General features: G+C 35.8%; 1 protein-coding gene across 18 annotated transcripts in view; it reads left to right on the top strand.

Annotated features, from left to right (window-relative positions):
- The window catches only part of LOC132417760 (sorbin and SH3 domain-containing protein 2), a 206858-nt gene that overhangs the window by 91408 nt on the left and 89765 nt on the right, over window positions 1-25685 (top strand). For 17 of the 18 annotated variants that reach the window (XM_060001549.1, XM_060001552.1, XM_060001551.1 and 14 more), the window contains 2 exons: window positions 20221-20270; window positions 25055-25147. In XM_060001549.1, coding sequence (XP_059857532.1) covers window positions 20261-20270; window positions 25055-25147 — 103 coding nt within the window. In that variant the 5' untranslated portion in view covers window positions 20221-20260. The remainder of the gene's footprint in view (window positions 1-20220; window positions 20271-25054; window positions 25148-25685) is intronic. The other variant, XM_060001556.1, reaches the window with a different exon arrangement.

Genomic DNA, 25685 nt, shown 5'->3' on the forward strand with positions numbered 1-25685 from the left:
CCCGCTTGTTCCCACACAGTGTGGGCAACAGACTGGTGAGTGCTCACTTTGCCATTAGCATCCCCTGCTAATGTACGACACAAGGTCCATAACTCATAATACAGGGGCTCCCACAGCACAAAAGCAGCTGTATATCTCACACAGAAAACAAAGACAGAAACAAAAACAACTCAAGTGCTGGAAACTAACGACCAAAATACAAATACAGGTATCATGCCATCATGTGGGAGGAACTTAAGTGGTATATATTGGGCAAAACACATTTAATCCATCTTGACAATTTGAGGGTAAATGTAGATCTAATCGAAAACAAAACTCAGACACACTTAATCGGCAGTAGAAAAATTCCCTTTTGCCTGTTTAATAAAAAAATGATGTAAGTAATAAATTTAAACACTTCATACTTTTTGTCCACTATGTCCATGATGTTATTTTATGTCCCAAGATGAGGAACAATAAAGGCATTCACAGCCAGCAGGCCTCAAGACTGAGGCAGTATTTTGTATCTTCTAGTTTAGACTTTAAGATCTCTGGGCTAGGGGAAGTTTTGTGAAAGCAAAGCTAAAATAATAAAGATGACTTTCAGTCCTGGGAAGAAGAGGCACAGCATGCTAGAGGTAAGGAAAATCAGAGGTCAAATCCACCCCCCCCCCCCGTTTTACATATGAGGAAACTGAGGCCAAAAACTCTAAGTGACTTCCTCTCTCCTCTCAAGGAACTTACAACTTGCTGGAAAGGCAATGCACGTAAAAAGTTAAAAAGTTAAATACAACGGCAGTCATATCAGAATGCTGCAAGAGAGTTTATGATTCAGTGTCAGAAGAATGACACATGTGGTGAGCCTTTAGAAGTATGCAAAGATGTGGGTGATTGGGCCAGAGTGGGAGATATGAAGAGCTTGAACCAAACTTTGAAAAGCAAGTGAGCATGCTTTCAATAAAGGAAGACAGGATTTTGAGGTCATCAAAGATGTTAAAGGGCGCATGAAGGTTTATGTTAGGGAATAGTAGGTCCATTTTTCTGCCGGGTCACAGGGATATATTCTTTTAAATGTAGGTGTGTGGGTGTGCTATAATTTACTTTTATGCTTATGTTTATTTCATTTTAAAAGTAACAAAAATGCATCACAAACTCTTGGAAAATTGCAGAAGAAGGTCACCAATAATTACCCCTACCCTAATACAAAAGATTAGTCTTTCTTTGAAACCTGCCATTTAGTTTCAGCAAAATGTAAGCTGTTTTATTGTAAATTTAGTTTCATTTTATTAAAAAAAAAAAAAAAGAATCTGAAGAGCTCTTTGGTTCACAAGAAGGACTGAATTGAAATATTTGATGAACAAAAGAAGAGGAATTCAAGTTTAAGCATAATCGGCTCAGCCTTTTGTATTAAGTATTGATAAATATTGAAAAATCTGCATGGCGAGAAAGAGAAGAAAGGGAGAGGAGAGCTGGGCAGCTGTACACTCTTACACATGTAGAGATAGGTACGGATGTAGCTGAAGTTTGGAAATCCAGAAATAGTGTTCTAATTCAGATTTTAAAAATGAAGATTTTAAAGGTTCAGATATGTAAAAGCAATGATAAAGATAATATTAAACTGTCTTGAAAGTATTTATTTCTTTGAAAGATGTTTGCTTTTAAAAGATTACTGATTGTGGGACCTTTTCCCTCTTGCCTTAACGATGTGAAGGTTGTCAAAACCACATTTCCTGCTTTTTTCCTGTTTTATTGGCGTGACCAGGAAAGCACTGGGAAAGGAGAGAGATGGAAGCAGGTGTCACAGAGGGTGGAAAGAATGGGTGAGATAATTGCAGGGAGAACTCAAAATAGCTAATTAGTCTTTTGCCAAACGTATATGAAGTAATTTACTTTTTATAAGGTTTGTTCAGTGGAATAAAGTGATTTCATTTTTGAATGTTCCTGTGATTCTAACCAAAATATGACTCATCCATCTGATGGCTCATTCTTCCTCTTGAGACTAAACCTTCAGAATCAGGATGAACAAGGGCTTAATGGAGCCATACACGGTGGCTCTGATGATGGCTTTTGTGCTGCCAAAGGAGTCAAATGCTGTTTGTGCTTCCTGTCTTTGATATTTTATGTGTATTTATGGCAATAGAGTTTCTTGACCAAATTTATTTATTATGGGTTATATTGTGTAGTAACATATGTAAACTTAAGGAGAGACATGCAACCTTTCGTTTGCCAGGATGTCCATACGTTTTTGAAGATGCTGCTTTACTGGTGGGTGAGAGTTTTTGCTCCTAATGTAGGAGCATCTTCTCCTCTAGGAAGTAAGAGTCCAAGTCGTCTCTGCTTTAAGCTCATTATCTGATTCCCTGAGAGCCACCCAGGGTCCAGACTGTGCCCTTAGCACAAAGGCATAGAGGAAGCCTGGGCACCTTAAAGTGATGCAGATGGGCAGGGTGACTGTAAAGATGAGCACCCTCTGATTGTGATGTAGAGGGATGAAAAGATGTAGAGAGATGTGACAGATGCATCAAAGAACTGCCACCACTGGGTTGGCGGGGCAAGCAATGATACCTTCAGCGTCAAAACCAGGGCTCATCCCATTGAAACAAATCTGCCAAGAGCCTTGTGCCAATGATAAAAGATATACAAGGAAGTTTACATGAACATGTGTTTTAGAGTAGTTACGATAGGCCTGTGCATTTTCAGTATTGCTCATTACAAGGTATACTATACATTGATCAATCCAAATTATGACAGTCCCACACTCAAATTTTGGTCAATAGCCAAACTATATATTATAAACTGTTGTAATCCTAAAGCTTCTTAGATCTAAGAAAGACACTACAGCGCAGCGTTTAAGAACACAAACTGAAGCCAAACTGCCTAGGTTCCCAAGCTTGACTCTGTTACTTGATAGCTATGTGACTTTGGGCAAGTTTCTTAACTTCTCTGAGTTTTTGTTTCTTTAGTCAGTAAAATAACAATAGTATTTACCTCGTTTGGTTACTGTGAGGCTCAAGTGAATTACTATGTATGTAATATTGTTAGAATAGTTCCCAGCACATAGACAGCACTTAAATAGGAGCTATTATTATCATTTAAGTTCTCTGGCAAGGAGTTCACTGATAAGCAAAGCAATAAGAAACATGTATAGAAATATTCACGGCAGCTCTATACAAGAATGGCAAACATCTAGAAGCCACCCAAATGCTCACTTAGAAGAAAGCAAATATATAAACTGTGGTATAGTCACACAATAGACTATTATATGGAAGGCAAAAGGAACACACTACAGAAACAGGGAGCAATATGGATAAATCTTAGGAATATGGTTATATCCAGAACAATGACATCATTATAAAGATAAAAACAACAATAATTGAGTGTACTTGTAGAAGATATATATACATATATCTTCAATGAAAGTAGATAATAAGGAAAGCAAGAGAATGACCCACATGGAATTCAGAATGATGGTTATTTAAGGTGTCCGGAGGCAAAGGATAGAATAATGGCCAAGACCATCCGGTTAGATGTAGCTTCCTTTCAAAGGCTACCTTTTGTTTTAGATGGTGGGTATGTAGGCATTTAGTGATAAGTAAGAGAGGGAGGGTGGGAAGGAGAGGTACATGGATTATGATTAGACCTTGTCATGAGCCAAGGGTTACAATTCATCCAGTTGTGTATACTTGAGACCCACTCACCCCCCCCCCCAACAAAGTAACAGCAATCATCGTGTTGGGATAAGGAGTGGTAAGCTAGATATGAAGAGCTGATATTATCTGCCTTGCTGCCCCCTACCTATATACCACTGGAAGATATCCACTTAGTGTTCATTGCTGTCGTAGGAACATGAAGCAATAATATTAGTCCCTGTATCACTGTTAACCCTCATGCACTCCCATCTCCTGACTCTGGATGTTAAATTATGCTTAACCTGTGTCTGGCCCTTGTAAAGACCAGAGAGCTAAAAATGCATATCCTCTCACACTCAAATGTCTTGGCCAAATGAGCTGTGCGGCTGAGATAGAGACATAGTATCCCTTCCAGGGCTAAATGTCTCTTGTTTAATACAGAGTTGAGGGAGACAGAGAGGGAGTTGTCAAGGGTGAACCCCATGTTCTGCTTATACAGTGCCTGCCTTTCAAATTTTTTGATTTATGAATTAATGCATTAAATAATGAATGAATGGTGCCATTCTCTGAGTTAGGGCATGCTAGAAAATGGGGTGAGGTTTGGGGAGAGGGGAATACCATGAACCCAGCATGAAATGGGAAATAAATATGAAGTATATTTGAATTGTAACTTAAATGTATCAATTTACAAATGAGGATAATCGGATGAGGGTCTAGGCTGCCATTTACTTTTGATGGTATTAAAAGCTAAGTTCTTAAAGAAAATGCTAGCATAAATACCTAAACTACATAAAATAAACCTTTTATGAAACACTTACTACATGTAATTTGATGCCATATGTACTAATCATTCTTATGTGTTTATTAAACTGGGACCCCAAAGGACCCATTTTTGGCATTATTTCCTGGACCTAGAGTTAATCCATGTTTTTAAAGGAAAATAAATTGTTTCTTCACAAACATTCGCTAATTCATACTTCTCCTTAATTTGACTGTCTTTCTCAATCACTTTAACTTAATGACACATTTCTCACATAGTTACCATACAAATAACCTAATATATTAAATCATAATTTATGCTGAGTAAACGTTCAAATTCCAAAGATTCTGAAAGGGGAACGGGCTGATTGAAATTTCCGTGGGTCATAAGACTTTGGCAATTTGTTTGTGAGCCTGATACCAAACCTCAACATTAACCAAAGCATGCAGCAGCAATTATCCACGTGAAAACTAACGTGAAATACCACTGTACTTCCCATGCTATTATAGTTTAGCAAGTGATGACATGACTAATTCAGCCAGTAAGAAAATGTAATGAAAATACTAGTTTGGAACACAATGTGCTGAGATCTTTTAGGCTTTTGTTTCCTCAAAGGTCAACAGACTTTACTCTTTGAAATACGAGATATGCAAAATAATGTAACATTTGGAATTTGAAACTGCATTCTTGACTTATCTGTTTTTTCCACTGCAAAATCTAATAGAAAGCCAAAAAAATCAATGATTCTTGTCACTCCCAATATCCCTGGCACTGTCACACCACCCATAATGAAAAAAGCTCTAAAAAGGTGGTAATAATTTATTGACTGAAGTTTATTTTTAGACAGATAGTTTTGGATGTACATTTATAAAATGGATATCATTTTAGGTGAGATGAAATCCTAAAATGGATCATCTCCATCGAAGGACACGCGAGATGATATGGGAAGACATGTTATATAGAAAGAGGTCTATAGATCTCATTTCTGGATTTAAGTAAACTAGGCAGCTAAGAGGATAACATCCTTGGATGATGGCTTGGACTTGTACTAATACACATCTATCTCATACTGATGCTATTAGAAATACAGATCTTTTAAAATCTCTTTCTTCCTAATTTTAATGTGTAAATGAGTCATTAAAATATTGGCTTCCAGTAAGATTCTGCTTTATATTATATACAATCATATCAGTAAGCATATTGGTTTGCACTGTAAAGGTTCGCAATAAATATAAGTCAGCTAAATATACCCTTCTTGGATTTAAGAAAATTTCACACCATAAAAGGACCTTATATGCTTTTGAATTTTAAAACAAGCTTTTCATTTTATAAATTAAAACGCTCAGGCAAAGAAGTACAGAGATTTGCTCAAGCACATATACACACATGAGACTAAATACTGATACCCACTTTAATACAGTGAAGAATATAATGGAGTGTTAAGAGCATGTACCTGAAAGTTCCCTAAAATATGGGTTGTTAAATCCTGACTCTGCCACTTACTAGATGCTGGTGATGGTATATATATATTTCGGAAGTCGCCCCTCCCACAAAAAAGAAAGTTGCTAACATTCTGGCCCACCTATTATCTTTTGCTCCCTCCCAATATGAGCTATACTTTCTTTTTTTTTTTTAATTGAGATGTAACTGACATACAACATTTTGTATGCTTAAGGTGTACAAATTGTTGATTTGATACATTTATGAACTGTAACATGATGAGCTCCGTTTTCTTACCCTGACACAGGAAGGGCAGACAGGCACCATTCCAACAATGATGAGTTCACATTAGAGAATAGAAAAGGGATCGCTCTCCTCAAATATATTTGCTAGAATCGGTGTGATAGCACATGGGCACAACACTGTTTCTAGGTTTCCAAATGTTGCGAGAGAAATGAGGGAATGCTCTGCTCTGTATTAACAGAGAAGAAATGATATTGAAGTCAGTGAGTGTCAGACTTTTGTCATGGGAATGTTCACGGCAGATAGTCTCTACCTGTGAACCTGAAGTAGAACCCAGTAGAGTCAGTGTGAACAAAAAGCCCAGGGTGGGTCCTTAAGGTCATGACCTCATGTCACAGCTTACCCTGCAGGGGAACCCAGCGTTCCCTGAAAGAGTTCCTGTCCTCATGCAGTTGTGATGTCAAGATGAAGTCTTTCTGCTTTTCAAAGAGCAGTGGCAGTCCAAAATAAAAGGAAGGAAGTGGAAGGCTTGTTCCCATAGATAAAAGGGGGAAAAAAGACTAATAAGGAGCAGATCAAGTAAGATTTAACTACCTATGTTAAAATATGCTCAACAACCATCTAAAAGACTATTCCAACCATTTCTAGATGCAGCAAATGTGTCAGGTAAAGGTGTTAGGAAAGGACAAAATCTTTGTTCAAATAATTTTCACTGTTCTCCAAAGTATAATTTAAGTATAAATTTGTAGGTTGTTTTCTTTGCCTATTTTTGGTGGATTGAGTGAAAGTTTTAGCTTTAAATAGTGGCAGGGTATAAAGGACTATATTAGGTATAAAAAATGAAGAATGCTGGTACATGTGAATTGGGTAAGACCTAGAAGTGAGGTCATTTGGATTGGCATTTTGCTGAGCAAAACAGCAATAGATAGCAACCCCAGTTTTGTTGTATAATTCAGAATTATTAAAGCACTTAGTTCTAGGATGGAGTCATTTACATCCTTTCTGATGAGAGTTGTAAACCAGATTGTTAAAAGCCCAGCAATGAGAAACAGTCCCATTTGTATATCATGTTTCTTAAATGCAGGTACATCTGAAGGGAATATTGAAGCTTCTAGTTACAACTGTTACCTGTCTCCCTGTCAGTGCAAAGCATAAGTGTGGATGATTTAAGAGCATTAATCCTAAAAGCCACTCGGATGATTTCCCTGAGATAAAACAGTAACAACAACAACAAATCAGGGTACGGTCAATAATTTTCCTACTGCTGCTAACACTCTCGTGGCAGCTCTTTCCACCAAATCACACAGTGGCCTCACCACCTCCCTTCAGCATTCAGTGCCAGGCCCTAAAACCTGGTGAGACACTCACATCCATACCAAGTTGGTTCATGGACAACAGCAAAAAGACGACATTTTTAAATTGCGGTGAGGAGGTGCCAACATGGCCATAAAAGTAGGATCATAATCTTCCTTGATTTCTGCAACCACTGTTCATTTTTATGTAATTATATTTTAAAGCACTATGTCACACTGAGCTCACAGCCCACTGAAGCTCCTAGATGTATTTCAGATAAAGTTTTGAGAAATCAATCTTTTCAACCTAATCATGAAATAATTTGGTTTAGCTAAATTGCAAGACTTATTTATCCCTGTTGAAGTTTAATTCAGACTGTCAAGATAATCTGTCTTTCTACTTATTATCTATCCTCTCTCGCATGTATGCCTTCTGTAGAACATGCCAGGTATTCTTCCCCAAAATAAAAATGTTGAAGATACATAGGCAGGGAAAGGCACTACTGAAAATGATTTTTCATTCACCTCTAATTCCACCTAACACTTTTACAGTTAGTACCTAGAGATGTCATGAAGAATTTTGCCAGACTTCTCGCTAAAGATCTAGTGAACTACTTTTGCACTCCAAATATTACAGAAATACATAATTTTAACAATGAAAAGGGAAGATATCTATCTTTATTATCTATTTTCATTGGCTCCGAATGAATAGTATCATAAGCTGCCCACTTTTTGATATTTTTGCCAACAAAAATATCAAAAGGTTCAAATTTTAATAGATTCAAAATTTCTTCAGAGACAGTATTTTCCCCCAGTGGTCCCTTATTTTCTTCCTTGGCTTTTCACAAATTAGTCCAGTGACCTTAAGGTATATGTGAAGTGACTTGAGATACATTTTCATTCTAAATAAACTTTGCAAGAGAAATACTCTTTAAATGTTAAATGACTAAATTAGAGCAAATTTCTTATCACCATCCCCCCCACCCAAAATTCAAATTCCACGTAGCAAGCAGAGTTTCACCATTTCATATCTGAGGCACACACAAACACAGGTTTGTACCACTACTGGCGGTATACAGCAGGCTTTTGCCCTTGCTAAGTTATGTAAATGTTATTTCAGGTGTTCAGGAAGCAGGTGTGTTCGTTCAATCAAAAGAAAAAGTATGACTGTTTCTTTAATAGTCAATTAACAATAAGCAGGATTATTTAACGGTTATTTCATAAAATAACATTGCCATGGAAATACATTAAAATAAACATTCTCAACTTAAAGTCCTGACGTTTTCTGAAAAAAAATATAGCAATAGCTATTGGTCTAGGCTTAAGTCTAAATAGAGCCTTGTATTTGGGCTTGTGCAGTCGTCGGGCAAAAGAAATCCTTGTCATAAGCAACCATTATTTCCATATTAGTTCTACAAGAATAAATCCTATGGTCCTCTGCTAACAGCCCTTACTTATTCATTAGCCAGGCCTGCCTCATACTACACCTCCTTCTCTCCTAGAACCCCCAACATATCAGCACTCGATTAGGCAACTATGCCTAATGTAATGTATTATAATTAACTGTAATGTGTTGAGGGGAATTATCTTGATTTCAGTTGACATTTCAAGATGCCTTAAAAGGAGAAGCCTTTTTTTCACTAACAGTCAGGAAAGCTAAGTCATTTTTGAGGATCAGCTTTTTACTGTTTGATCTTGGAGCAGTCATTTCTCTTATCCTCAAAAGCCTAATCTAAAAATCAAGATGATTGATCCAAGGTCCTTTTCAGAAGTTGTGGTTTAAGAAATAAAACACACATAAAATGATACGTCTTTATTACTGCCACAGCATTTAATGTTTGTTTCCACTTAAAGTCTAAATATGATATATATAAAACTAAACTAGATTACATAATTTCTTTTTATATCCGATGATTTGTGATATCAATATATAAAAATTAAAATGAAAGGTTTTTTAAAAAATTTAATTAATTAATTTATTTTTGGCTGCGTTGGGTCTTCGTTACCAGGCGCAGGCTTTCTCTAGTTGCGGCGAGCGGGGGCTACTCTTCGTTGCGGTGCGCGGGCTTCTCCTTGCGGTGGCTTCTTTTGTTGCGGAGCACAGGCTCTAGGCGTGCGGGCTTCAGTAGTTGTGGCACGCGGGCTCAGTAGTTGTGGCTCGCGGGCTCTAGAGCGCAGGCTCAGTAGTTGTGGCGCACGGGCTTAGTTGCTCCGTGGCATGTGGGATCTTCCCGGACCAGGGCTTGAACCCGTGTCCCCTGCATTGGCAGGTGGATTCTTAACCACTGCACCACCAGGGAAGCCCAAAATGAAAGGTTTTAAAATTAAAAATAGGAGGAAATTTATAAATAAACAACAAGATCCTACTGTATAGCTCACGGAACTATATTCAATATCCTGGGATAAACCATATGGAAAAGAATATTTAAAAAAATCTATAAATGTATATAACTCAGTCAATTTGCTGTACAGCAGAAATTAATACAGCATTGTAAATCAACTATACTTCAATACAAAAAGTTTTTTAATTTTTAAAAAAAGGATATTTAGCAAAGCTCAAATTTTTAAAAAATGGTTCTTTTATTTTCAATTTTTTTACATTGAACATAACTGTTACTAACATTTTTAAATTTCAACTTTATGGAAGTTATAATTGACGTATACAGTTGTAACATATTTAAAGTGTACATAGTGATGATATATGTATACACTGTGGAAGGATTCTCCCCATCTAGTTAACACATCCATCACTTCACATATTAACCTTTTTTTTTTTTTTGGTGAGAACATTTAAGTTCTACTCTCTTAGCAAATTTCAATTATATAATACAGTGTTATCAATCATAGTCATCATGTTTTACATTAGATCCTCAGACCTTATTTATCTTATAGCTGAAAGTTTGTGCATTTTTACCAAACTCTCCCCATTTCCCCCTGGCCCCCAGCCCCTGGCAACCACTTTCCTACTCTCTGTTTCTATGAATTTGACTTTTTTTCTTTTTTAGATTCCACACACAAGTGATACCATACAGTATTTGTCTTTCTCTGTCTTACTTATTTTGCTTAGCATAATACCCTCAAGGTTCATCCATGTTGTCACAAACGACAAGATTTCCTTCTTTCTCACGGTTGAATAAATATTCTATTGTGTAAATATACCGCATCTTTATCCATTCGTCAGTTGGTGGACACATAAGTTGTTTCCATATCTTGACTATTGTGAATAATGCCGCAGTGAACATGGGAGTGCAGATATCTCTTCAATATTCTGTTTTCATTTCCTTTGGATTTATACCCTGAAGTGGGATTGCTGGATCACATGATAGTTCTATTTTTAATTTTCTGAGGAACCTCCATATTTTTTCCCATAGTACCTGTACCAATTTATTCCCACCAACAGTGCACAAGGGTTTCCTTTTCCCCACATTTTCACCAGCAATTGTTATCTCTTGTCTTTTTGATAATAGCCATTCTAACAGGTGTGAAGTGAAATCTCACTGTGGTTTTGATTTGCATTCCCCTGATGATTAGTAATGTTACGCACTTTTCCATGTACCTATTGGCCACTACATGTCCTTCTTTAGAAAAACGTCTGTTCAGTTCCTCTGCCCGTTTTTAAATCAATTCGGTTTTTTGAGTTTTGTTTTATTTTAGTTTGGTTTTTGGCTTTTTGCAGTTGAGTTGTATGAGTTCTTTAAATATTTTGGATATCAACCTTTTATCGGATATACGACTTACAGATATTGTCTCCCATTCTGCAGGTTGTCTTTTCCTTTTGTGATGATATCCTTTGCTGTGCAAAAGTTTTTAGTTTGATTTACTCTTACTGGCTTATTTTTGCTTTTGTCGCCTTGCTTTTGTTGTCAAATACAAAAAAATCATTGCCAAGACCAAAGTCAAGCTTATGCCTTATGTTTTCTTCTGGGAGTTTTATGGTTTTAGGTCTTACATTCATGTCTTTAGTCCACTTTGAGTTGATTTTTGTATATGGTATAAGGTAGCGGTCCAGTTTCATTCTTTTGCATGTGGCTGGCCAGTTTTCCCAGCACCACTGAAGAGACTGTCCTTTCCCCATTGTATATCCTTGGCTCCTTTGTCATAAATTAATTGACCATATTTGCATGGGTTTATTTCTGGGCTCTCTATTCTGTTCCATTTGTCTATGTGTCTGTTTTTATGCCAATGCCATATTTTTTTTCTATAGCTTTGTAATATAGTTTGAAATCAGGAAGTGTGATGCCTCTAGTTTTATTCTTCTTTCTCAAGATTGCTTTGGCTATTCATTTGGTTTTTTGTGATTTCACACAAATTTTAGAACTGTTTTTTCTATTTCTGTGAAAAATGCCATTGGAATTTTGGTAGGGATTGCACTGAATCTGTAGATTGTTTTGGGTAGTATGGACATTTTAACACTATTCTTCCAATCCATGAGCCTGAAATAGCTTTCCATTTATTTATCTCTTCTTCCATTTCTTCTTCCTTTTCTTCCATCAATGTCTTACAGTTTTTAGTGTACGGATCTTTCACCTCCTTGGTTTCATTTATTCCTATGTATTTTGTTCTTTTTGATGCATTTTTAAATGGGATTATTTTCTTAATTTCTCTTTCTGATATTTTGTTATTAGTGTATAGAAAAGCAACTGATTTTTGCACATTGATTTTGTATCCTGCAACTTTACTTAATTCGTTTATTAGTTCTAACAGTTTTTTGGTGGAATGTTTAGGGTTTTCTATATGTAATATCATGTCATCTGCAAATAGAGACAGTTTTACTTCTTCCAAATCAGAAAGAAAGAAGTACACTTTTTTTTTTCAAAGATCAAAGATTTGCTCCTCAAAGTAGAAATTTATGGTACTCTCTGCAATGGTGGAAAGCAGGGGAGATACTTTCACTTAGTGAACTAAACAGGAATGGCTGTCATCAGGATGCTATCACTCTGCAATCTGCCACACAATTCTTTATGTGACATTTTACAGACATCTCTTTCCTCCACCCATCACCTTGGGTTATAAGCTGTCAAAGGTAATGGAAAGTCTTTTTTTAAAGGCTAATTGTCACGACCTTTAAGTGTCACTTTCCCTTAGGTTCAATAGCAATGACGTAGCTGGCATAGGAGGCAAGTGTTTGATTGAACCATTTCTTTAGGTCTGTCTCCTCTTATTCACTGCAGTGGTGGTGGGGCAGGGGGAGAACTTTGCTAAAAGAAGGCTCTGTTTAAGGAGGAAAGAAAAGCTGCCTGGAAAGCAGAATTCCTTTTCAATTCCAGTATGTTGCTAAGTTGGGCATGGAATAATTGAGTAATGGGAAAATACATACAAATAAACCTTACGAACTGTGGTGGCTTAGTTTAATTTAAAGCAATAAAATATACTCTGTGTGTTTTCAGGAAAGTCTAGATTATACTCTTATGACTCAATCAAAGATAAAAGTCTGTCTCAAAATATTCAAAATATTGGTGACTGGGCATGACGCCAGTTATCCAGTTCGGGGATGGTTTGCTGCATTGGGGGGAGGGGTTTGATCTTGCTGCTGTTGCTACTGCCGGAGATGATAATGATGTTGCTATAAATCATTTAAATGGCTGGAAATGGGCAAAACTGGACTTGAATCCAGGTGCACTTGACTTCAAGACCTATCCTTCCAACACTATTCAGTTCACCTGTAACATGTATTTCTATAGTCTAATTCTTTCTACGTTTCTTTGACGATGTGCCTGACACACCAGATCCACATTAAGGTTCTGGTTTATTTTCATTAGGAATACACGGCTGTTGACTTATAGAATAGAAACCAATGGAAATTTTCTAGTACGGTACTATCAAGTTGATCAATAATTTTGTCTTAGAAAAAATGCATTTGTAAGTACTTAGATGTATCCTATAATCATCCTTAAGTATTGCAGTATAAAAGTAAAAGATACCATGACAGCAGGATACTAGAGCAATATTAAATCACATGACAATTTAGTGCAAAAAGAAACCAGTATTCTTTTATAATTAAAAAAGAGAGTAAATCACAGACTTTGAGCCTTTGAAATAGCATCAGAAAGAAACTTATCTACCAGGATTGACTTCTAACTAGTATACATTTTACAGAAAATCTGCACGCATTTTGATTAGCTTGCATTGTAAAGTCTCAGGAAGAAAATTGCTAGTTTCCTTGAAAAACATATGGTGCTCTTGAGGAAATTTTTCCAGGTATCATGAAATTTGGTATAATTAAAAAGAACACTTTGCATTTTTTATGAAAATTGTCAATGGCCTCGCGTCCTTTCACTCATCACTATTCACAGTAATGATTCTGCCTTATTCCTAGAAATGATGTTATTTGTGTTCTGATCCCAGCACTCACATATAGATGCTGTGGATGATTTGGCTTCTGAATACTAAGGACCCATCTTCAGGCACCATTAGCTCAGGAATGTTGGGAGGGATTTAAGCTCTTATGTGGAGGCTGCTCTCATTAGTGACTGAGATGATTTGTACCACCCACTCAGAGGCAAAGGAGTCCCTGAGTTGACGTCATATACCGGCTGTCAACGCAGAGAAACCATTCAGAAAAGGGGGAGACGTGGATTCTCATTTTTCTAAGCTCAGGGACTGTAAAGGACATAATAAACTACTTAGGGTATTTCCTGTGAACATTTCAAAGCAGGACATTAATATATTAGAAAAGATAACTAAAGATAAATGTCAACAGCCTAAATTAAGTCATTTGGCTATAACTGAAAAGTGAAATCATTGGGCATTTATGAATACGGCTAACCCTACCACAGAGAGAGAAAGGATTTGACCACTCAGGGTAGTTTATGCAGAAAGAGTGGTACATATACCATTTCAAAGTAAATTCAGGCTAAAATCTGGTGCATAAAATTAATATGCACCGTACTTTTATTCTTGTGTTTAAAATATCTCTAAGAAATCTAACATCCTCAATGTTTTCCCACCACTTTGACTATCTGTGAGTCTTTTTTTCTGAATTATATATGAACTGTGAATAGAACAATTTTAAAATAACCTAGCAATTTACTGGATTAAAATTATTCCATGGAAAATCTTTTGGGCTCCAATCTTAAACTCCTCACATTAGCCGAGCTAAAATGTAGTCCTATAGTTGTATGGCTGGCCTTGGTGCTTAAAATCAAGTCTACAAAAACAAAATGACTAACACAGAATTCTTGGCCAAAATTGAGGAGGAAATTTGCCTCTGGTCCTCTTCAGAATGGGATGCCTCATAAGCAAAAGATTTCAAGCAGAATTACAAGATTATGGGCACAAAGTCATGTTGGTGCCCATGAATGAACAATCAAACATCTTGGGATCCTCATTCAAAACTTAAATTACCCAACCTGTTGTCATACGCATGTTGGAAATAAAGCCGACTCTGATCCATAAAAAAAAAAAAGAGAGAGATATCTGATCACTGAAATTCAAGCAGAATTAAAAGACCATAGCCACCAAATCATGTCTTATCCATGCATGAACAACCAGCACAATCTACTGCCAATGCATATTGGGAAAGAGCCCTACTCTGACCTATGAGAAAAACAAATCCATTGCTACACACAAATTGGATACATATAATGTTGCCTTTTATATAAAAACTTCAGCAAGAACTGAACTTAAGTAAATACATCTCTGCTCCACCTGTTGAATACCATTTTGATACTCTAATGCACAGATAGTTTTTGCTCTGTGGATCCTCTGCTGAGGTTCAAGGTAGTCTGCATTTTATGGTCAGTTTTCATAGTCTTGGACCTGGTTCAATTCCAATTTAAGAGAATACTTGAAATACTGTCTCTCCTAGTAGCATGCAAACACTCCAGGAATTTGATGCTTTCCAGAATAATCTGTGCTTGTTATGTAAGTACAATCAAAGACACTTTTTCAGAACAGAACAAAAGAGATTAGATTCGCTTTAGTTCAAACTGTCTAAAGAGAGTTCTCAGTTGTGGACTTGTTAATGGCTTTAGTACAAATAATGGAAATAGAATCATGCATTTTTATTAGTCACCCAAGAAGCCTTCGGTTTCGGGTTCTTCTGCAGAGCTCAATCACTGTGGCTTTTCTTTTAAAACTTGGAAAATGTCTTGCCTGATTAGGAAGTTAGTCATTTCACATTTTGACATCTAAAACAATGCGAAGCTAAAAAACCTCACGTGTTACATTTATAAGTAACAGGATACATCACTTTAAAGATGAAAAGCTCAAGGATTTGTGGCGCCTTTCTTTGTTCCCATTAATCCAATTTTACTTTTTTCAGTGTCAGATATTTTGTAAATATCGGCATTTGAATTCAAACAACAAATGCTGATTATTAGTTCCCTAACTTGGTATAAAAACATTATTAGAGTAGCAGGTTTTGTGTTCTGAGAGTTAACTTTCCTTCTGTTTGATGTTTTCTTTATCAATCAGTATTGTTCCAGCTCAAACACTGTCTTTGTCATTCAGTTTTAAAACTTAAAACAGTTTTAAACATCAAGTGTTTTGAAAAGGAGTGATAAATAGAATTTGGGAAATGTCTTTACAGTCCTCATTTTTCTGGAGACTTGTTTATTCCTTCTTGTTTTAGCAGTTGCCTCAGCCGTGGTCACAGACATCCCCCGAGGCTTTACTTTTCCATTTATTTTGTCCATTTAAGGTTAACGTATTAGGAGTTTTGCTCCTGAGACATTAAAATAAATACATCTGATGGAGTTTTCTCAAGGCTCCTGCACTGACCACTGCCTTCTTCCCTGACTTCATTGGCATCCCTTCAATCCAGGCGGTATTAAGGCTACCAAGTAGGCTACATTAGGTATTAAGGCTACATACTTAGCTATGTACCACATTTATTTTTGTATTCTGAAAAAGAAAATAGAAATATGCCTCTTTATTTATACCAGCTGAAAAATAAAAGATAAAACTCATCATAATAAAGTTACCTTCATTCACTATTTAATGTCAATTGGCCTGTGAAATTTTACCGTAAAATTCAGTGTAACATTGTGGTAATTCTCTCAGTCCTAGATGTGGCAACTGTACACATTACTCCTGCCCTGCTTCTCCTACACTGCTGCAGTGTCCTTCCAGGGTGGATGGGCAAGAATGTAACACTATACACAATCAGGTGATACCAAAACACTACATAATGAGGATGTCATCTGTTTTGTTTTCAGTTTATAGCTCTAAAATATAAATTGGGATGAACATCAGTACTGTGATTTTATCCATTCTATATGCTCATTGTTTTAGTATTTATTGAGTACCGGGTATTAGTAATTCAATCTAGGTGTAAAAAAGATAAAATCCTTCTCTTCTTGGTTCATATATACATCTCATATCATTTATGTGTATTTTTTTCCATGCTATTTTATTTCCCCATTTCTCCCCCTACCCTGGGGTAGAAGGTATCATTATAATTAGCTGGTGTTCACATTTAAAAATTTTTGTAGGTTTAAATAACTTTTTTCCAGTTTATTGAGATATAATTGACATACAGCACTTGTATAAGTTTAAGGTAAACAGCATAATGATTTGACTTACATACATCGTGAAATGATGACCAAAATAAGTTAGTGAACATCCATCATCTCATAGAGATACAAAATTAAAGAAACAGAAAATAATATATTTTTCAATGTGATGATAAATCTTAGGATTTTCTCTCAACAGCTTTCATATATAACATAAAGCAGTGTTAATTATATTTATCATGTTGTACATTACATCCCTAGTACTTATTTATCTTGTAACTGGAAGTTTGTACTTTTTGACTTCCTTCATCCAGTTCCCCCTCCCCCTACTCCCTGCCTCTGGCAACCACAAATCTGATCTCTTTTTCTATCAGTCTGTTTGTTCATTTGTTTGTTTTTGAGGTATAGGTGACCTACAACACTATGTCAGTTTCTGTTACACAACATAGTGATTCGATATTTCTATACATTTCTAAATGATCATGACATTAAGTCTAGTTACTATCTGTCACCATACAAAGATATTACATAATTATTAACTATATTCCCCACACTGTACATTTCATACCTGTGACATCTTTACTTTGCAGCTTGGAAGTCTGTACCTCTGAATCTTCCTCACCTATTTCTCTCTTCCCCCAACCCCCCCTCCCCTTTGACAACCACCTGTTTGTTCTCTGTATCTGTGATTGTTTCTGTTTTGTTATGTTTGCTCATTTGTTTTGGTTTTTTAAATTATTAAAAAAAATTTTTTTTGGCCATGTTGCACAGCTTGTGGGATCTTAGTTCCCTGACCAGAGACTGAACCCACGCCCTTGGCAGTGAAAGTGCAGAGTCCTAACCATGGACCGCCAGGGAATTCCCTGTTTTGTTTTTTAGATTCCACATATAAGTGAAATCATACAGTATTTGTGTCTCTCTGCCTGACTTACTTCACTTATACCCTCTAGTTCCACCCACATTGTCACAAATGGCAAGATTTCATTCTTTTTTATGGCTGAGTAATATTGCATTGTACATATATACCACATCTTCTTTATCTATTAATGTATGGATGGGTGCTTGGTTGGCTTCCATATCTTAGCTATTGTAAATAATGCTGCAACGAATGTAGGAGTGTGTATATCTTTACTAATTAGTGCTTTTGTTTTCTTTGGATAAATACCCTGGAGTGGAATTGCTGGATCTTACGGTAGTTCTATTTTTAATTTTCTGAGGAATCGCCATACTCTTTTCCATAGCGGCTGCAACAATTTACATTCTCACCAATACTGCAGGAGGGTATACTCTTTTCTCCACATCCTTGCCAACACTCGTTATTTGTTGTCTTTTTGATAATAATTATTCTGACAGGTGTGAGGTGATATCTCACTGTGGTTTTGATTTGCATTTGCCTGATGATTAGTGATGTTGTGCATCTTTTCACGTGCCTGTTGGCCATCTGTATGTCTTCTTTGGAAAAATGCCTATTCAAATCCTCTGCCTGTTCTTAATTGGGTTGTTTGCTTTTTTTTTGATGTTAAGTTGTATGAATTCTTTGTATATTTTGGATATTAACCCCTTATCAGATAAATTGTTTGCAAATATCTTCTCCCATTTGGTAGGCGGTCTTTATGTTTTGTTGATAGTTTCCTTTGCTGTGCAAAAGCTTTTAGTTTGATGTAGTCCCATTTGTTTATTTTTGCTTTTGTTTCCCTTGCCTGAGGAGACATATCCAAAAAAAATATTATGAAGGCCAGTGTCAAAGAGCATACTGCCTCTATTTTCTTCTAGAAGTTTTATGGTTTCAGGTCTTACATTTAAGTCTTTAATCCATTTTGAATTTATTGTTGTGCATGGTGTGAGCAAGTAGTCCAGTTTGATTCTTTTGATGTAGCTGTCCAGTCTTCCCAATTGAATACTTTAATTTTATTATTAGAATTTCACATTAGTACTAAATAGAACCAGGCTTTCTATAAGAGGTGAACTTCGATGGCCATGTTGAAAGAAAATGATGAATGATGGCTAGAGTAGAACATATGAGGACCGGAGAAATGGTCAGAAAAGAGGACAGGGCCAGAACCCCGACAGGCAAACACAAGAAAGCCAGGAAGCTCATTTGGTGCTCTTTTTAGAGAATGAAGAAAAACTTATTTACTGAAGGTCTTTCTTGACAGGTCATGACAGATGATTTCATTTCAACCCTATCCCTACTCATCCATGAGGTATAGATAAAAATTGTTTTAACTATCGGATGTTAGAGTGCTAATGCACATGGAAACTGAATGTGTGGTGCAGGGGAAGTTCACGTTCATTAACAACAGGCCCTACTCAGGAGCCAAGGCAAAGTGGCCAGGGTTAAACATCTTTCAGAGAGCTCTTCCTCTTAAAAGAACTGCTTCTTGAAGAGCCTATCCTTTCTCTTTGTTTGTAGGGTATGGATAAATAAGAAACTCTAAAAGTGGGCTAAGAGAATACGCCAGGGAAAGAACTAAGTCATCTCACACGTCAAGAAATAATACAAATATTAAAAAATGTTTTTCTACAACAAGCACCATTTTCCCAACCATTTCTAATGAATTAATCTCAGTTGTTATACAGCAAACACTTCAATGGGAAAAACCACCATATCTGATACTGAAACAGAAGTGGGTTTTGTAGTAATCATTTATTTCTTGCATCTTTGTAAAAATATATGAATCTTATCTTCTTTGACTATTTGCTCAACATACATATTAAATACATTAAACACTCCCTGGTAGTAAATTAACTCTATAACAAATTGAATAATGTAAGGTAATGATTTCAAAGTACCAGAGTGCTTATTAAAATTCTGGAAGAGGACGCTTAACAACCAGTGATCCTTTCTGGCTTAGAGAACAAAAACTGTTATTATAAATATTTATGAAAGCAATTTAATTTTTAACAATGAAAACCCCATTTTCATCCATTAATGGTCACCATTAAACAAAACCATAAGTTTATGCTTAGGATAATAAGACCAATAATAAATGAAGTTTAACTTGAATAGAATTATAAATTCTGGCCACCTTATTTTTTTTTCATTTTTAAAAATTAATTAATTTATTTATTTTTGCGGTATGTGGGCCTCTCACCGCTGCGGCCCCTCCCGCTGTGGAGCACAGGCTCCGGACATGCAGGCTCAGCGGCCATGGCTCACAGGCCCAGCCGCTCCGCGGCAGGTGGGATCTTCCCGGACCGGGGCACGAACCCGCGTCCCCTGCATCAGCAGGCGGACTCTCAACCACTGCGCCACCAGGGAAGCCCTGGCCACCTTATTAAACTCTAATTTAAATAAGACTAATGATCATGTGATATTAACTCACAGGTACACCAAAACAGAACAAAAACAAAAACACTCTTTCATGATATTTTGTTCCCCATGCTAGTGAACAAATTAATACATCATTTTTTTTCTACAGGAAAACTGAAGACTTTAATAACAAACCCTCCAAGGTCAAAATGAACACAGGTATGCTGTCTCTGTTAGTTCTAAACTCTTCAGCCTTGCTCTCTAAATATCATCTTGGCCCTAAATCATTAGTTTAGCCCTCTGCTGATCCTAAATGTGATACTGAGTTTCTTAGATAGTCTAAATTCATTACTTGATTTCTTTGTTTTTGTGTTTTAATCTTATAGCTATCAAAAGTAGACTTTTCCGTTTTGCTGTATATTCTTACTCCCTTTCTCTGTAATCACATCATGACATTAACTCCTGTATACCCTAGCAAGAGGTAGCATGCCATTCAATGCATACATTTGAAATCTCTCACTTAAAATAGGTTAAATTCATAGGCAAGTTGCTCTAGTAGAAAATATTTAAAATCCCCCGTTCTGTAAACATTTTATGTTGACAGCGACCGTAGATAGAGTGCCAAAGCTTCACAGGAAATCAGCTTAATTAATCCACAGACACAATACACCTAAAGTCTTAAGCATTATATTTTTTGATATGGGAACAGTATCTCCAAATAGCTTAATAACAGGGATGCTCTGAACTCTTGTGCTGTATACAGATTAACTGTAAAAATGTTTGTGATACTTGCTTGATACATATGATTTTTTTTCCATAATATAAGCATTTTAGCTTATATTTTCACCTTCCTCTGCCCCTGAAATTTTTATATTCAGGGTTGAATAATTCTGGAAAACAACTGTCTCACTGAAATTTTGTAATTTGTATTTTAAAAATAGCTCTTCCTATCCACAAGTGATCACTGGAAAGTTCTTTTAGTGCCGTCACTCCACAGCAAAGGAGAAAGGATAGTGGAAGACATTTTTCTCATGTCAAGCTGGTTGCCTTTTTGCTGTCTCTTGTTATCAAAATGCCTCAAGGGAGGATTAACAACCACTGGTGAAAACCAATATCTAATCCCTAGATCAAGTGTAGAGACATGCACTATTGAACGTGATTCTGCGGCTGCCCCTTAGCAGAAACCTGCCGTACCGACCTCAGATAATTCGAGGTCGGCTGGCCCCTGAGGATGCGGTCAGCCCGTAGGTGTGTAGAGCACCTGGCAAGATGAGGATATTGGAAACAGTTGAAATATACAAGGAAGGCTTAGAAATCAAGAGAAATTATAACCCTGGAAATGAACCAAGAAAAGTCATTTGGACAACTGGAGATGACAGAATTATACATGGGAAATGAAAGGAAAATATTATTAGGGAAAAGTGATTGAAGAAAGCAAATAGAATAGAGAGCCCACAGCTGAGCTATGGTAAGTCATACTGTGAAACTGCAAAATCACTCCAGCAGGACGTGCACAGGAGAAAGTTATATTTACTTATTGTTCTACAGCATTTTCCTGCAGACCTAAGTTGAACATAACTTCCCAATATCCTTCATTTTGTGGAGTCTGATTTTCCTATTTATTATAACCCTATTATGACAGAGGTATAATATGTGATTATACTAAATATGCCATATTCATTACAATGCATTTAGTAATTAACCTTCCCATTTATAGAATTCAGTCCATAATAACAAAGTAGGCAAATAGAAATTTGTAAATTTGTTTAGTTCTCTAGGGTACTTGAGCCAAGTTACTGTTACAGCAGCATGAATATAACCCTCTAAACATCCTCTCATTCAAAGGAATAAGCTGGGCTTTATATGGAATGCTAATTTGCATAGATATTTTGATTATATGACTGAATTTATACATCTATGTATGCATATAAAAGATGATATTCAAACACATGCATACATAATTAATTAGAAGTGACTGGAACCCTTTGTTTAAAATGTTAAAATACTATAATGTTGCTATAAAAAAATACCAATTTTGAAAATATATATAAATAATACTGTAGGAAGTTGAAAAAAGCATTGTCACTGTATCTCAAAATGAAGTAGAAATTAGTTCCTAAGTATCCAATAAATAAAATGGGTCTTCATTATTTAAATACCTATCAATCATTAAAGGGATATATTACTATTTCAATGTTCAGTCACTAATGTTTAAAAAAAAGATTCTTTTAAAGCAGCTCTTTGTTTTTAGTCAAATACATAATAAACGAGCCAAGGGAATTGTGATACATTTTTCATACTAAAGTACCTAAATAATGTATAAAAATATACAAAACAGCATGTTTTGTATATTTGTACTCTTGGAATTTTCGATCCACTATTTTCTAAGGAAAATCTTAGCTATGGAGGAAAGAGAATAAGACATCAAATGATTCACTGTATGTGGTTTACTCCTGTGAGTGTTTTCCAGCAGTAGAAACAGCTACTGAGAGTCTTGCCGCTGCCTGGAAGAGTGTGCAGGTCATTAATGAGTGTGAAGGTAACGGTAGCATTAGGATTCTTTGGGATGACCTAAGTATGTAAGACAGCACCCTCATTTTGTGATCTTAAAGGTATCTTCAATAACTAGCAGAAAGTATCGACACAATAAGTAGAAACAGAATATAATAGATTTCTCTGTTCCAGCAATTTCACAAATGCCTCAACTTTTCAAATTAAGCTCTTTATTAACCTGTTAATAAAGACAAATTCTCCCGTCATTTTATCTAGTTCTTAGAGTTACCTAGAATACAAAAATTATTTAACCCAGAGGTTCCCACACTTTCTTGGTTTACGGTGCCAAGATAGTTCAGTAATTTTCCACCACACTCTCAAGCCAAAAGAAGTACCTAACAGTTGTATTTATTAAGTAGTTAGGTGCAAACAACTTAGTAAGTACTCATGTTCTATCAACTCGGAAGCAATCTGAAAAAATAACATACGTCAACTGAAAAGTAATCATTTTATCTCATTCTTTATAACCACAGTTACTTGTTATTGGGATGCCTGTGCGTATTGGATGCTACAAAACTTCTCAGACTTGGAATTAGATTGTACGTCACCACTCCCAGTTACTGGTCCAGGTTACTTTCACAGGGCACTTGCTTTCCATCACAGCAATCACCAAAAACCCAGCTTTACAAAGATGTGACATCATTTACAGGAAGATAACACGACCTCTCATGTTGAAACTGGGAACTACCTCAGGACAGTGGTGTATGCAGTCTGTCTGATAGATATCGCTGTGTTTTCCTCAAAAATGTGAACTGTGTCCCCAAACCCTTGTGAATCCACTGAGGTGGGTGCTCAACACAGAGTTTTGGAAACCAAAGGTTTAACCAGTGACCTTGGGTCTCCTCATTCTGAAATTTTCCCTTTGCATCTCTGCTTGTTTTCAGATGTTCAAAATTAAAAGAACTAGAAAATTAAATCTCTTAGAGAGCTTTCCATTTACACTTTCAACACCCTGGACTACTTAACCTTCAACACCCTGGACTACTTAACCCTTTTAGACATTGATAGCTGCTATATACTGCATATTCAATTATATTACCTGCATTTTATCAGAAACACTCATCCCTCGTAGCTATTTTCAGTTTGCAGAGATTGCTAAAATCCTATCGGTGCCTCTCCTGAAGATACATTTTGTTGTATGTTTCTACCATTTATGTCTTTCTGTATTTGGTCTTTGATTTACTTTCGTATGTTGTTTCAAGTCACTTTTCTGTTTTAATTATTATCTGTATTACAAAATTGTTATTTTAAGCATATATCAATATTTAAGAAATTATATTTTGACATGAGAATCATTCTATCAATTTTAAGGTCTGCTGACCTTACTACCTGTGATTTTACCAACAATTAGTCCAAATCATACTTTCAAGCACTCTTAAATTCTCTCACATCCAATAAACAAAGTGGATACACTCCTTAAGAAATAAAGAAAAATAATATATAAGACTAGCATGCAGCAGTATATATTAATTATGTTTAATATTGGTGGTTAAAGAATTCATCTTCTTGTTACAACTTTCAAAGAGAATTAAATTTAAGTTCTTTTGGTTGCAGGGGAATGAGCAAAACGATTTATTGCACATTCCAAATAAAAAGGAATGTGGGAATGGAATTGGAATCTGTTCGTAAATAGAACATTAACCTTCCAATTTTAGAAGTCTTGTTATGCTAAACTTCTCAAATCATATTAAAATAGCTGATGAATTTTCACTTATTTTGCTTCATGTTGTGATTTGCATAAGTGAAAATATATAGATCATATACATATGTTTCAACAGTATAAAAACTAATTTTTAAAAACATGGTCATTTCAGTACTGTATATATCAACATTGTTTTTTATTTCAATTAGGCAAATTATTCCCATAACTAATAATAACCATGGGAAGACACAGTATTGCCATAACACCATTTGTTTTTCTTTATGAATCTTATGTATCAAATATATTATACCTATAACAGCTAACAACTTTTACTTCAAGAGGTTCTTCAAGCTGTTTGCAGGAATCATAATAGCTAGAATACAGTAAAACCTATATGATGGATACAAAAGTATGTTATACCATAGCTCTTAATCCTGAAATACAGGTTATTCATAACTCTAAAAGCTAGTTACACTGCTTGTAAATTTAATAGTTGAATTTAAATGGTGTAAACAAAGTTGAATTCTATAGCTGTGTGTTATTTAAAGAAAACCCATAAAATGTTAAGTATAAAATCTGATTTTTTATTAAATCATTGGCATCTATTTCTAAGACAGACCCCTGGCTTTTTCTTCTGTTTTGTTTTGTTTTAGTTTGGGGTGGGTGTAAATTCTGCAGATGTATTCCATGGTTACTAGTTCTGACCATCTTTCTCATGGATGTCTGCCACATTTCACTGAAAATGCATGATACTGCATGTGCTTTATCCTTTGCTGTGGCCTCTGCTATATCATTTTTTTGCTTCCAGATAGCGGTGGGTGTGCTCGCAAACGTGCTGCCATGTCTGTTACATTAACATCTGTGAAGAGAGTTCAAAGTTCTCCAAACCTATTGGCTGCAGGTATAATACCACTAACTCACAGAATGTCATACTTGAATGCCTTTCTCTGACCTTTCTTTCTTTCCAGAATTATCCTGTTTGGATGATGAAAGTGGCTGTAAATACCTTTCTAATGCCCCACAAGTTCTTATTTTTCTTGTCTCAAGAATAGCTCCTATCCCTTATGACTGTTTTGCTCTAAAAATAAAGAAGCCAAAGGAAACTGATATCTTGTAGAAAACATTTTAAAAATCTAATTAAAAACAACAGTCACTTGCCAAAAATGTGTTAAGTAAATGCAAGTGTTAATAACTATTGAAGTTTTTGCATCGCATGAACTAAAGGAACATAATATTTAATTAAGATAACTCACAGGTGCTTTTGTTGTTTTTTACCTAAAAATTGTTGGGGGCTGGGGACACAGAGGGTCAGGAAGTGGGATTTGCAGGAAACTTAATCTTTATTAATTTGCTTCTATACCAAAGGTTGCAAATATAATGATAGAATATTAGTTTTGAAAGAGACTTTAAACCTTCCTTTAATCCAATAAGCAGAGAAC

The sequence above is a fragment of the Delphinus delphis genome, chromosome 21 (genome assembly GCF_949987515.2).
Source record: "Delphinus delphis chromosome 21, mDelDel1.2, whole genome shotgun sequence".
In the NCBI taxonomy this organism is placed as follows: domain Eukaryota; kingdom Metazoa; phylum Chordata; class Mammalia; order Artiodactyla; family Delphinidae; genus Delphinus; species Delphinus delphis.